The 12,851-nt window shown below is 46.7% G+C and overlaps 1 protein-coding gene across 1 annotated transcript; it reads right to left on the bottom strand.

Annotated features, from left to right (window-relative positions):
- Positions 1 to 2,758: 2,758 nt before the first annotated feature.
- Positions 2,759 to 11,570, bottom strand: TAC3 (tachykinin precursor 3). The gene is made up of 7 exons (XM_003824895.5): positions 9,139 to 11,570; positions 8,436 to 8,554; positions 6,337 to 6,430; positions 6,118 to 6,147; positions 5,581 to 5,634; positions 5,137 to 5,211; positions 2,759 to 3,047 (listed from the first exon to the last, which is right to left on the bottom strand). Exons 2-6 carry the CDS (start codon positions 8,547 to 8,549, stop codon positions 5,138 to 5,140), a joined length of 366 nt encoding a protein of 121 aa, XP_003824943.1. The 5' UTR covers positions 8,550 to 8,554; positions 9,139 to 11,570; the 3' UTR covers positions 2,759 to 3,047; position 5,137.
- Between the last annotated feature and the right edge of the window lie 1,281 nt (positions 11,571 to 12,851).

Raw genomic sequence — 12,851 nt, 5'->3', positions numbered from 1 at the left:
TCATCTTTTCAAATGCTCCTGCCCAAGAATTGTCATCAAACCAAAACCACCTACACTGCCTGCCCCACCCACCACCACCAAAGACATTAGAAGTCTTGGTCATGTCACCCTCCCTCCCTCAGTACAGAGGAAGCTCTTAGGCTCCAAGACCCTTCAGTTTCATCCTCTCTCCCATCCCATCCCAGTCACTGCCTGAAAATAGCTTGCAGCCAAGGACAAACTCCCAGGACAGGCGCATGGTAGGATTCAGTAATTCCTTGATGGATAAGTGGAAAGGAAGGGACACACTGAATGTTGCCAACAGATCTAAGCCAGTTTGGCCATTCAGCAATTGTCCATTCTCTTGATGAATTTGGGAGATTGTGTGTCCTCCTTTCCACAACCTCATTAACTGGTGGTAGACTATACTGAAAGCAAGCACTATACCAAATGCTGCCAAACATGTAACATTTGTTAGCCAGGAGATACAAAAACAGCCATAGAACTGTTCTTATAGTTTGGGGATGAGGCATCTCACTTTACCATCTAGTGAAAGGGTCACTTAGAGGTTGACACAATGTTTCAATGGCAGGCCCAGCTCTCACAGTTGTGCAAGGTGACTGAGTCTCCCTAAAGTGGAATATCACACAGCCAGCAGGTCCAGACCTCCAGCATGACTCTGGAGACAGAGGGCTGCTGGGCTTGCAAGGGCCTGGGCCTGTTCAGTCTTTCTAACCAACTGCCCCAGCCATCTCTGGAGGGTTGACCCCAATAAACTTCACATGAAAACAAATCATCCAAAAGACGCAGGTGAAAGTATATACCACTTATACTGAAGTCTTTTTAAGGTAAATCACCATATAGTCACAATAACAAACATATACAAAGTTAAATGGAGAAGAAAGGGCCAGGAATTTAGTCAAGGTCTTGTGGACCAGATCTCTTTAGGCATCAACTATTTTACAACAGGAAAGGAGGGTCAGGATCCCTTCACACATTCTTCAAGTACAAACACAGGAATCTAACTTAACATTTGTCTTCATTTTTTTCTGGAGTCCCCAGTACTGCAATTTTTGTCAGTCCCACTAGAGAGCAATCTTTCTGCACTTAATGTTCCTTCTTGCAAAGCAATTGTCTCATCTCAGCCTATAAGCCTAACTCCCACCAAGTCTGAGCAGAACCAACTCTTGTAGCTTTCATGACCCAGAGAAAGCCCCTAGACTCTGCAAAAGTGTCCCCAGTTTTAAGCCCTATAGATAGATAATTTTGAAAAGTCAAAGAGATGATTCACTAGAAAAAGGGTCTAGGCTCTGGGGTGGGGGCATTCTTTGACCTCTGGCTATAAAGCTGACATAATACTAGGGTGAGTATTCCCTCCTTTCCCCGCCCCCCACTATACAGCTGTCATTCCAAAGTGGCCCCAAGTCAGGCTGTAGGAAGATAGAATTTTCACTAGAATGAAAGGACTGCAGGAAGTGGCCTCTGGCTCTGTGGCCCTGTCCTTACACTGCCTTGGGAAATCTATGTGTTGATGTTTTATCAGTGCAATTCAGGGGCATAACCAAGGCCCCTGTACCAGGCTAAGATAAGGAGCCTGAGGATTTCACTGGCTGTTCCATTAGGGTACAGAACCCCCCTTAGGATGGCGGGTGATAGTTGACATCATAGATTAATAAAAGACATCCATACCCATGCATACCACATGTAAGTGCCTTACACATTCTGGGGACTGTTAAGTCAGAGCTGCAGGAGCTGGTAACAGGCACTTTAGAGAGGAGTGGGAATTAAATGTTTTCCCTTTATAATAACTAAGGCAGCCAGTTAACGGTGAAGATATCTGCTCCTCTCTTTCTTGGCCTCGGTAGTAACTTCCCTGTCCACACCCCATCCTAGCTGGATCAAGTTCTGTTTGCTTGTCCACAGCCCTGCTAAACTGTAAACTCTGTGTATGAGTTATCATTTCACCCCCAGGATCTGTCACAGAACCCAGGCTCAGCATTTGGAGACACAAAAATTGTATAGGGTCATAGATTTGTCCTCCTCTGTGGCTGGGTCTCCAGACAGCCTTGATCCCCACCTCCTTCTCTAATTAAGTAGGGTCAGATTCAGGAATGAATATCTCCCAGGCCCATCCTAGTAATACAAGTCATTCTGAATATATTTTTTCTTTTTCTTTTTTTATTGTTTTTTGTTTGTTAGTTTTGTTTCGAGACGGAGTTTTTTGCTCTTGTTGCCCAGGCTGGAGTGCAGTGGCGTGATCTCGGCTCACTGCAACCCCCGCCTCCTGGGTTCAAACGATTCTCCTGCCTCAGCCTCCCAAGTAGCTGGAATTACAGGCATGCGCCACCATGCCCGGCTAATTTTTGTATTTTTAGTAGAGATGGGGTTTTACCATGTTGGTCAGGCTGGTCTCGACCTCCTGACCTCGTGATCCACCCGCCTCGGCCTCCCAAAGTGCTGGGATTACAGGCATGAGCCACCAGGCCCGGCCTGTTTTTTCTTTATCTAAAACTGGTCTGTAAAAATCTTTGTGTGTTAGAAACCATCTTCCAAATTCGTGTATTTATTTTAATCACTAAATAAATCTGATACTCATCGTGCAAAGCACTGTGTAAGGCACTGTTCAGGAAATAGATATATACAAAAAGATATGTAAAGTTATTTACATTTAAATATGAAGTGTGTGTATCATAAGTATGTGTGTATTTACCATGTAGCTGGAGGAGTCAAGGAACAGAAAATCCCACTAACCAAACAAGTAAACACACACACCACATCATTCATATGCAAAAATCCTTTATTGTTGAGGAGTAGAGAGAGACATTATATTTTTAATGTAGGACACTACAGGAACTCTAGGGTATTCTACAGTCAATGCCCATTGGGGTTGGGGATATTCACTATGCAGTTTCCACACCAGGGTCAGGTAGAAAAGATGGAGAAGGAGTCAAAGCACAAGAATGTTACAAGAACAGGGAAGAGAAAGGGTAACAGGAGCGTGCACACCTGGGGATTGGGACAGGGAAAGAGGTCTTCCTGATGCAGTCCAGGAGTCCGGAAGTGGAGTACTGAGGACAAAAAAAACAAAACAAAACAAAAACACTGAAATCACATCTTATGTCCTGTAAAAAAGTCCCACTGAAAACCTGCTGTGGCAGCAGGAGAGAAGGGGAAAGGCGTCTGTGAGAGAGGAAAGAACAAGAGTTTTGACCCTCAGCCTGCCCTCCAGGCTCTGGGCCTGAGGATGGAACTCTCCTAGCCGCAGGTACTTGCACCTTCCCAGCTGCCATATTTACATTACTCTACACACCTGTGTGCATGGCCAGTGGGGCCCATGTGGACCAAAGATGTAGGAACCAAGTTCATGCCATCCTAGCACCACCATGAGCCAGACATACACACAGCCCTGCCCAAGGTGCCCTACTATGAATGCTCCCCCTGCCCTATCCAGTTCCTCCTCTTCCCAGAAACCTCCCAGAGGAAGCACAGGCCCAGGGATTACTTACAGTTTCACATGAATGAAATCAGATGACACAATGATCTGTGTTGATCCATCTCATCTAATCTTTAAATGCCAGCTCCCAGAAACCTTATGTCCTATTCTGCCTGACACCTAACAGGTTGGGAATGCTCCCTCAGTGGTAAGATTATGAAGGCTGCAATTATGGGTCCCTCTGAAAGAGCCTGGATGCACAAACAAGCATTAAAAGTAGATTTCCACAATGCACTTGTTTTTGCCATTTGTATAAAATACTATAGCAAAATTGCACTGTAATTATCTTTATGGCCAGTGCATAACGCTAGAGGAGAGTATGTCATCCAGATATAGCTGCTCGTATAATTATCTGGCCGTCGGCAGGACTGAAATAACCATCTAATGAGAGCAAAATGATACAGTAACTACCATGTAATCAGCAAGTTACAGTTATTATAGCTCTTTGTGCCCTCTCACCCAACACTAAATGGGGGGCCAGACTCAGTCTCTGGTCCCAGGAATTCATGCACAGGCAGCATCATCAAGCACCAGCTCCTTGGGTCTTGGGCATGCCACCTTGAGACCAGTGAGTATGGGTAACAGGGACACAGGGAGAAAAGCAGGAGGCTCTCCATGATTACGAGCCTTCCCAATCCCTCTCCCTCTCCTTTTCACTCCCTCCACCCCAATTCTTTGGAAGCTAGTGAAAAGAAAGCCATTGGTGGAGCTGCTCTTGCTGTGTGTGGGAAGACAGTGTCAAGGCGGAAGGTTCGTGTTTTGACTAGACACTTCCCTGGGGGACTCTTACACTCGCATACCAAGTGAGGAATCTGTCAGCCCACTCAGGCCTGGGGTCCAGACAGAGCCAGTCAGGGGAAACATTAGGACATCCCCCATACCTCCCAAACTGGGACAATTATCATAAAATTGGCACACAGCACTGTGCACCCGGCACTGTTCTGAACACTTTACCTATACTCAATCCTCAAAACCACAACCCTGTGAGATACTATTATCACTTTCATTTTTCAGATGAGGAAACTGAAGCACAGGAGGGTATGTACCTTGGCCAAAAAGATACAGATAGAGTGGCAGATCCAGGATTCACATTCAGGCCATTGTTCTTATTCATTATGCTAAAGAGAGATTCAGATATGGTTTCCTGCTAATCCCCATTAGATTTCAGAGTTCCTTGCATTTCTTCCTGAATCATCCTTGTGTATGACTACCCTCTGGACCCCGTAACCCAGGATTCTGAGTGATTTGAAAGGCTCAGCCTGCCTGGGAGGCAAATGCTTGCCTGTGAATTGGTTGTGGTATTTGTAATTATCAGATAATAATTTCTCCATCTTTTTGCATAGATTACAAAAGAATGAAGTCCAAACAACAGAAACTGCCCATCGGGGAAGCCCCTCTCTCCTCATCTCCCAACACTCACTCCTGCTCAATAGTCAGCTGCCGTCCATGATCCAGAGGAAAGAGATGAAAGACGGGGGATGTGTACAAACACACGTGCCTCTAAGTGTCTTTGTGTTTGGCCGACAGTGTGCTGGGCATTGGCAGTGTATTTCAGGGCAAATCTATGAGCTTTAATACCTGTAGCATGGGAGGAAATGCACAGCTGGCAACCCCCACAGCCCCCTCCCCGGTCCCCTCTCCCCTCTCTAATGAACAATCCTTACCCTATTCTGCTCTCGGGGGATACTTGAGGATGCCAAAGCTGGGGACATTCTCTTGATTCACATCCGTAGGAGAGTCTAGAGTAAAGCGAACAGTGTAAGTAAGAGGGATCTTTCTGAATGTGAACTACACCCTGATCCAACAGCAAAGGGCTGGCTATGAAGGGCAGTGTTCAAAGACAGAGTTGGGAGACTGGGGAGGAAGAAGAGTCTCCCTATCCTTCCTCCCAGCTGCAACAGGACTACCTTATAAAGGTCTTTGCTCCTCTGTTCCCAGGGAAGACTTTCCTGTGGATCCAAGCTGATTGGGATGAAGGGGCCGAGGAACCCTCACTGAAGGTAAGAAAGGTCCTGTCTTTCCCTCTGGTGACAAATATGAGGCACGTGACTTCTGTCATACTCTGCCAGTACCCTAAGCCCTTCCACTGTACCTCCACACACTCCTACCTGGCTGGACGCTCCTCTTGCCCATAAGTCCCACAAAGAAGTCATGCATGTCACCTGCAGAAAAGGGCCAACATTGTCAGCAGTGATGATGAGAAAGTGAAGCATCTCCCCAGACATGGGTCAACACTTCTGAGACTGGGTTTCTGGTCTCTGTTCCTTTTTCTTGTCAAAGCATGACTCCTCACAGTTAGCAAGTGCCTCCCCTAAACCCACTCTCTCTGCCCACCTTTCCTTCCTCCACATTTCAAGAATTTTCTGCTCTAGCAGGTGCCTGATTTGGAATTTTCAGGGCCACGAAGAGATCCCCTTGTTTTCCAAGGACCAGCCAGCAGAGGGAGAGCCCACCATGCCCCTCACACTAGCTTCCTCCTAGTTCCGGATGGCCTCTCCCTTTCAGGAAAGGTTGGCTGAGCAGTGGGAGCTGGCATATTGTTTGTACCAGGTGAGAAGGGGCTGGACAAAATGGGCCCTGGGCCCAATGCCCCACAGACCTCTGGGCAAGTGGCAAGAGATAGGGAGGGAGAAGAGGGTACTTACGTTTCTCGGGAGATGTTGATTCCTTAGGATCTGTGAAACCAAGAACAGATGTCTAAATGGGGAGTGAAGTTGGAAAGTGTTGAGAGCAGGGTTCAGATCACAACCCTCACCGATTCACTAAGCTATCCCCCATCTCTCTCCCATCTGAAAGGATCTCCCAGGCCTCTTATCTTCAGAATCCTGCCCCTCATTCCCCTCTCCCCTAGGGCCGCCTCCTACCTGTGCTAGCCTGGCTCAGGGCTTTGAGCAATCCCTCCAGAGATGAGTGGCTTTTGAAGAGTCTCTGGAGCAGCTGGTAGAGATCTGGATCCCTCTAGGGAAGAAACAAAGAGGGCTGAGGCAGGAGGCTCCCACCCGGATCCACTCATCCTTTTCCCACAAGAAACAGCCTCTTCCTGAGCCCATCCTGAATCCGACACCCTATTTCTTTCAGAGTTTCCTCTGGTTCACACTGGACGAGAAGTAGGTGCTCCAGGAGTGACCTGTGGACCAACAGCAACACCAGCACTACACAGAGCCTGTTAGAAATGCAGACTCTTGTTCCTACCCCAGACCTCCTGAGACAGAATCTGCATTTTAAGCAGCCCCCCAGGTGATTCACATGCATGGTGAGGATGGAGAAACACATCTGCACCTGTGACTCCCCCACTCTGCACGATGTCCATGGATGTTTCTCTCCCTGTTTTCCACCGCCTCTTTCTCTATTCTCCATGGCTTTCCGCCTCTAGTTTTCTCTCCCTCTCCCTTTTGGCCCTAGGTCTAGAATTCCAGGAAGGCAACATGCTCAGAAGGCACGTCTTCTTCTCTCCACAACTGAATCCCAAGTTCTAGAGCTGTTGCCCAGCACGGGCTCTTGATTGTCCCTGTGATTTTTTTTTTTTTTTTTTTTTAGCAACTTGCGTACAGCAGGGTGGTGGGCACACACCACACAGCCAGTTAATTGCAGCTGCAGAGAGACAATAACAATGATCATGGCTGGAGATTTTCATCTCAAATCTCAAGTCTCAGCAGTGCCTCTCTTTTCGAGAACCCAGGCATCCTTCGGCTGTTGTGCACACACAGAAGTGCATTTACACAGAACACACCCCCACACATACCAACCCAGTTGCCTAGGCACACCTATGCCCCAATTTCCCTCATCCTCACAGACTCTCAAGGAGAAGGGGTAGGATGGCAATCCCTCTCATTCATTGACCAAGAGGGGCAGAGGAGACATCTCATTGGCCAAGGTCTTGAAACAAGTTTGTCTCAGAAGAACTCAGATACTCTAACTATCCTGGGCTGGAACTCTGTGGCTCCAAACGGTGTCCAGCCCATACTTGGCACTCCCCTGGGTGTTTTTTTTTTTTTTAACGGTTCTGGCCTTTTGGATATGGCACAACTGCTGCCACCTGCAAGGCCGCCCTGGTGATAACTCCCTTGGCCCAGCATGTGGTGTTCAGGCAGCCACTTTTCCCAAATTGTTGAATACTCTGCCCACCTCCTGTAATGAGATGCTAAACAGATTTGAGCTGAAGAGGCAGTTAAACTTCACACATTGAATTTGTAATAAGTCCCACCCGCAATCATCTTAAAAGCATTTGTACCGATGTAATTGCTGTCATTTCAAAACCTTGAAAAGACTTCCTCCCTATCCTCCCCCTGTACCTCTACCCTGACAATTCCTATTCTCTCTCGTAAAGGAACTGTGGAAATCGAGGCTCAATCTGGTTTTTTTGCTGTTGTTGTTTTCCTATCCTGACTAAGCAGAGGATAGAGGCGGGCAAGGGAGAAAAGAGAAGAAGGAAGGGGTTGGGATCTTAGAAGCACCTGAGGTTACTGGGGGTGGATGAGCAAAAGATAAGGGAATTTATCTGCATTTTGAAAATAAAACAATACACATAACTGATAGGTAAAATAGCACACAAATAACCATTTGGGAAAGAAATTCTGACTGTTTCATACCATCCAGGAAATAGAAGAGATCTGTCCCTTGCAAAGGGACCTGAGGTAGACTATAGAGAGCCTTAGACCACCCTAGCTCACCCCTCACAGTACCATCCAATCACCAAGTCTCCCATCAATCAACCCACCAAACAACATATTTGTAGGGCACCTTTTATGTACAAGGTGTCAAAGACATGCAGAGATACAGAGACACAAACACACCTGGAGACAGTGGGAACATGAAAGGACCAGAGAAACAAAGAAATCCAAAGGGAGGCAAAATGCCCTCTGACGGACAACCCACCCACCCCAGTTTCCTCACTACAGCTGTCCAGACAGGCAGAGTCCCAAGTTCCCGTGATGTCCCCAGTACTCTGCCAGGGGAGACTTACCTTGCTGCGGCCCCCGCCAGGAACCACCTCCTCCTGTGGCTCCTTACAGACAGCCCCAAAGCTCTGAGCTAGGCTGAAGGCCAGGATGGCTGTGAATAGCAGCATGATCCTCATGGTGCCTGGGAGAGCAAAGGGACAGGACTCAGGTAAAGGAGAGAAGAGGAAGATACAGCATGGGTGAAGACACAAGAGACATTCATTACCAGCAGCTTGGCTTGACCCTGCTTCCCCAGCCCCCAACTCCACTGTCCAAGCCCTGGTCTGGAGAGAGGGTGGAAAGTATTTCTGAGAAGGGGGTACAGCCCTTGGGCTTAGTTTCCCTGCTCCCCCATCAGATATCTCCCCAGGAGATGTGCAATGCTATAGTGGTGCCAGGGGGACTCTAGCTCCCAAGAAAGATGATAGATTTGTAGGACATGGACTGGTCTGTTTCCTCAGTCAGCTGGAGGAGGGATCCTGGATGCTATTTTCCAGTACTAGATAATCCCAAGACTTAGGCAAAAACTTTCTGGTATGAAAGAATGAGTCTGTAGCCACAGGCTCCAAACACCAACCAGCTCTCGGCCCTACAGGTGCTTTGTGCTCACCTTCCCAGTCCCCTGCTCCCCTATCAGAGGCTGCCATCTGCTTTATTCCCTCCTGACGCTGGCTCCTGTCCCCTGGTGCCAGCTCTGGTCCATCCAGCATTCTCCCACTCCCCTACCTGTGGAGCAGCTCTGTGCCGGGGGCTGGGTGGTCTGGCAGGATCAAGGAACTGGCTGGGACCGCTGCCTGCTCCCCTCACACACTGGTGCTGCCGGTGCTCCTGCAAAGAGAGAAACCGAGTGGAGGGGATCTAGGAAGGCTGCAGTCACTCAGTCCCAGCTCCCTGATAAAGGCTCTGGGAGGGTCTAGGGGAGCTGAGGGGAGGGGCTGAGAGTCACCAATCCCAGGGTGGCTGGAGGGGAGGCGGGGAGGCTGTAGGGGGGAGGAGGATGCAGACAGTAGCCACACACACAGACACACACATACCCCACAGACCCAGCAGTGAGACCATTTCCTAACAGCACCCGAGCTGGCTGCTGTGTATGGTTTGTGTACAGTTTGACACTGCTGGGGCTTAGAGGACAATATCCCAAAATGAAGGCCTCAATAGCCGCCTCAGAAGCAGAAGTTTTTCTCTGACCCTCTCTTGTCCTCTTGTCACTCGGTTCCATTCTCCCCCAAGACCAGCTATAAAAACCAGAACCCCTTTGCCCTAAAGCCAGCCATAAAACCTAAAATTACTCTATGTAAAAACTGGCCAAAAAAATTATCTGACCGGCCGAGTGCAGTGGCTCACGCTTGTAATCCCAGCACTTTGGGAGGCCGAGGCGGGCGGATCACGAGGTCAAGAGATCGAGACCATCCTGGCCAACATGGTGAAACGCTGTCTCTACTAAAAATACAAAAATTAGCTGGGCATGGTGGCGCATGCCTGTAATCCTAGCTACTCGGGAGGCTGAGCCGAGATTGCACCACTGCACTCCAGCCTGGTGGCAGAGCAAGACTCCATCTAAAAAAAAAAAAAAAAAATTCAGAAAAGATGACACTCACCCCTTTTTTGGGGTCTCCTACTTTCGTTGTGGAGTTTCACGAGTCATGGGCAGATTCTTCTTAGGTCTAAAGCTCTGCTCTCTTCTACACTACATTACCTAATCTCTTTGGTTTTTGAGGATGCCAAAAATAAATTACTTTGTATTATTTAAAAAACTAGACATATAGCTAGTCATATATAATAACTAGATAAAAAATACAGTTTTAGAGATGACTTATGACAGTTATTCACAAAGTATTACTACTATACAGGGCTACTTATTTCTTTGTGCATTTAAATTTTTAAAAACATGGTCTGGGGCACCTAAAGACAATGAAAGCACTCACCATTGAGGATGAAACTCCCATTAAAAATAGGCTAAGCACGCCAGGCACGGTGGCTCACGCCTGTAATCCCAGCACTTTGGGAGGCCGAGGCGGGCGGATCACTTGGGGTCAGAAGTTCGAGACCAGCCTGGCCAACATGTTGAAACCCCATCTCTACTAAAAATACAAAAAATTAGCTGAGCATAGTGGCGGGTGCCTGTAATCCCAGCTACTTGGGAGGCTGAGGCAGGAGAATCGCTTGAACCCATGAGACAGAGATTGCATTGAGCTGAGATCACGCCATTGCACTCCAGCCTGGGCAACAGAGCAAGATTCCACCTCAAAAAAAAAAAAAAAAAACAAGACTAAGTACAGAGTGGGCTAATCGGCACTGGGCTGCCTGCCAGCCTTGGGGGAGCATCTTTACAGTGGGGCACTCGATAAAAATGCCACACATCTCGTCCCATGACATTTCCCTCTTTTGGGGGGCCTAGGATTCAATATAAAAATGAGATCCTTGATTAGGGGGGTTCTGTATTCTGCCTTCCAGCTATGCCTGCTTTACCCATTTAAATATGAGGCCCTAAAACCTATGTTTTCTTCCCCCTTTTTATTAAAGGGCTCCACCCTAAAGGCAATAATCTAATTAAAAAACAAGCTAGTTTAAAAGCCCAAAATACAACTTTCTAAAAAAAAAAAAAAAAAAAAAAAAGGCCGGGCACAGTGGCTCACGCCTGTAACCCTAGCACTTTGGGAGGCCGAGGCAGGTGGATCACAAGGTCAGGAATTTGAGACCAGCCTGACCAACAAGGTGAAACCCTGTCTCTACTAAAAATACAAAAATTAGCTGGGCGTGGTGGCACACCCCTGTAATCCCAGCTACTCAGGAGGCTAAGGCAGGAGAATGGCTTGAACCCAGGGGGCGGAGGTTTCAGTGAGCCAAGGTCACGCCACTGCACTCCAGCCTGTTGACAGAGATACTCCAGCTCAAAAAAAAAAAAAAAAAAAAAATTATCTGACCTACGTTATTTGACTTAGGTCATAAAACCTCCATTCCAGAGAGGGTCCTGCCCCACACCCAGAAGGAAGGAATGAGAGAGGCTAGGAGGAATCTCAACAGACAGGCCTTGCTGCGTTTCCCCACTCAGTCTGTTAACATTAGATCGTGCCCTTTCTGTCCAGTCATATTTCTACACAGCTGTCCATACTTTGTTAAACCTAAACATAAAAATAGACAATTTCCCCTATAGCTTCAAGGCTTCATTCTAAAGGCTCCCATTCGTATTTAATAAATTTGTATGCCTTTTTCCCTATTAATCTGCTTCATGTCAGTGATTTTCACTGAAACTTTAGGGGGCCAAGACCACAGTTTGGCATCACAAATAAGACCACCAAAGCTATTGTGCTTTTCTGGAAGCCACAGAGAAGGAAATACAGGAACCTGGCAAGCCAGCAGAGGAGTGAGAATTTCCTGCCAGACTCCCAGTTTTCCAGTTTTCCTCTCTCTCTCTGTGGACTCTGGATGAGTGGACAGTAAAAATCATTGTTTCCCTTTTCCTTTCCAAATGTAAGATTAATGAGAGAACAGGTTTTGTGTGTGACTAACCTTGGTATAGTGAGTCTGATATATTTTTTAGTACTTTGTGGTATAAGTATTCATATTGTTTGACCCCATTCCCTTCAGAAATAGCTTTTTTTGTTGTTGTTGCCATTTTCCTTTCAGAAATAGCTTTTTTGTTGTTGCCGTTTTCCTTCGTTTTTGTCTTGTCTTTTGGTGTTCTGTCATAAGGAGGGGTACCCTAGGGTAGAACAGGCCTGCAACCCACTGTTTGAACCGGCCCTGCAAACTGGTCAGTTTCGTGGTTCTGGTTATGCTGACTTCTGTTATGACAAACTTTGCTGCCAGTCCCTGAAATAAAAACAGGGTGAGAGGTTTCCCTCTTGTCTCATGTCCTTGAGAGCATGACGTGACTAGATGGGGATATTCCCGCTTGGTCTCCACCATCCAAAGGATGTGATTTTTCAGGTAACATCACAGCCAGTATGAAAAGATTGGGAGCCCAACACATGTATTTTCAAACATTCCAAGCTCCTAGGGGAGTTTTGTCTTACAAGGTCTCATCCCTCCTGGGCTTCTGTTTTCTTTGACATAAAGAAAACTTTGGATTAAGTTGCTATTGGAATTAAATACCCCATTAAAAATTCTAATTGTCAATGGCCAAAAGATAAATCCTTTAGTAAAATTCCTAAATTTAAAAAAATTACTTGTCCTAAAGAATTGATAGATCAAATTAAAAGGACACATAATAGTGTCACAGCTATCCTTAAAAATTGTCTTGATTAAATTAAAGCACAAAAACCTGACCTAAGACAATTACACTCAAACTGCCACTTTGGATTCCATATAAAATTAACAATGGAGGCTGCTCCATTTTACAGTTTAATAATTAAAATTCCCACCGTGGCTTAGGGTTTCCTTCCTAATCAGAAATCAGTCCTTTTCGGCTTAATATTTATGTGACTTTTAAAATATCA

This window comes from Pan paniscus, chromosome 10 (assembly GCF_029289425.2).
Source record: "Pan paniscus chromosome 10, NHGRI_mPanPan1-v2.0_pri, whole genome shotgun sequence".
Lineage (NCBI taxonomy): Eukaryota > Metazoa > Chordata > Mammalia > Primates > Hominidae > Pan > Pan paniscus.
The sequence above is the reverse complement of the archived record's forward strand: the minus strand, read 5'-3'. Positions and strand labels throughout refer to the sequence as shown.

Excerpts from the sequence above, each read along its gene's own strand:
- TAC3 (XM_003824895.5), bottom strand. The coding sequence starts at position 8,549 with ATGAGGATCATGCTGCTATTCACAGCCATCCTGGCCTTCAGCCTAGCT. Across the intron at positions 5,635-6,117 it reads ATCAACATCTCCCGAGAAAC|GTGACATGCATGACTTCTTT; the intron begins GTAAGTACCCTC and ends CCTTTTCTGCAG. Across the intron at positions 5,212-5,580 it reads CAAGAGGAGCGTCCAGCCAG|ACTCTCCTACGGATGTGAAT; the intron begins GTAGGAGTGTGT and ends GCTTTACTCTAG.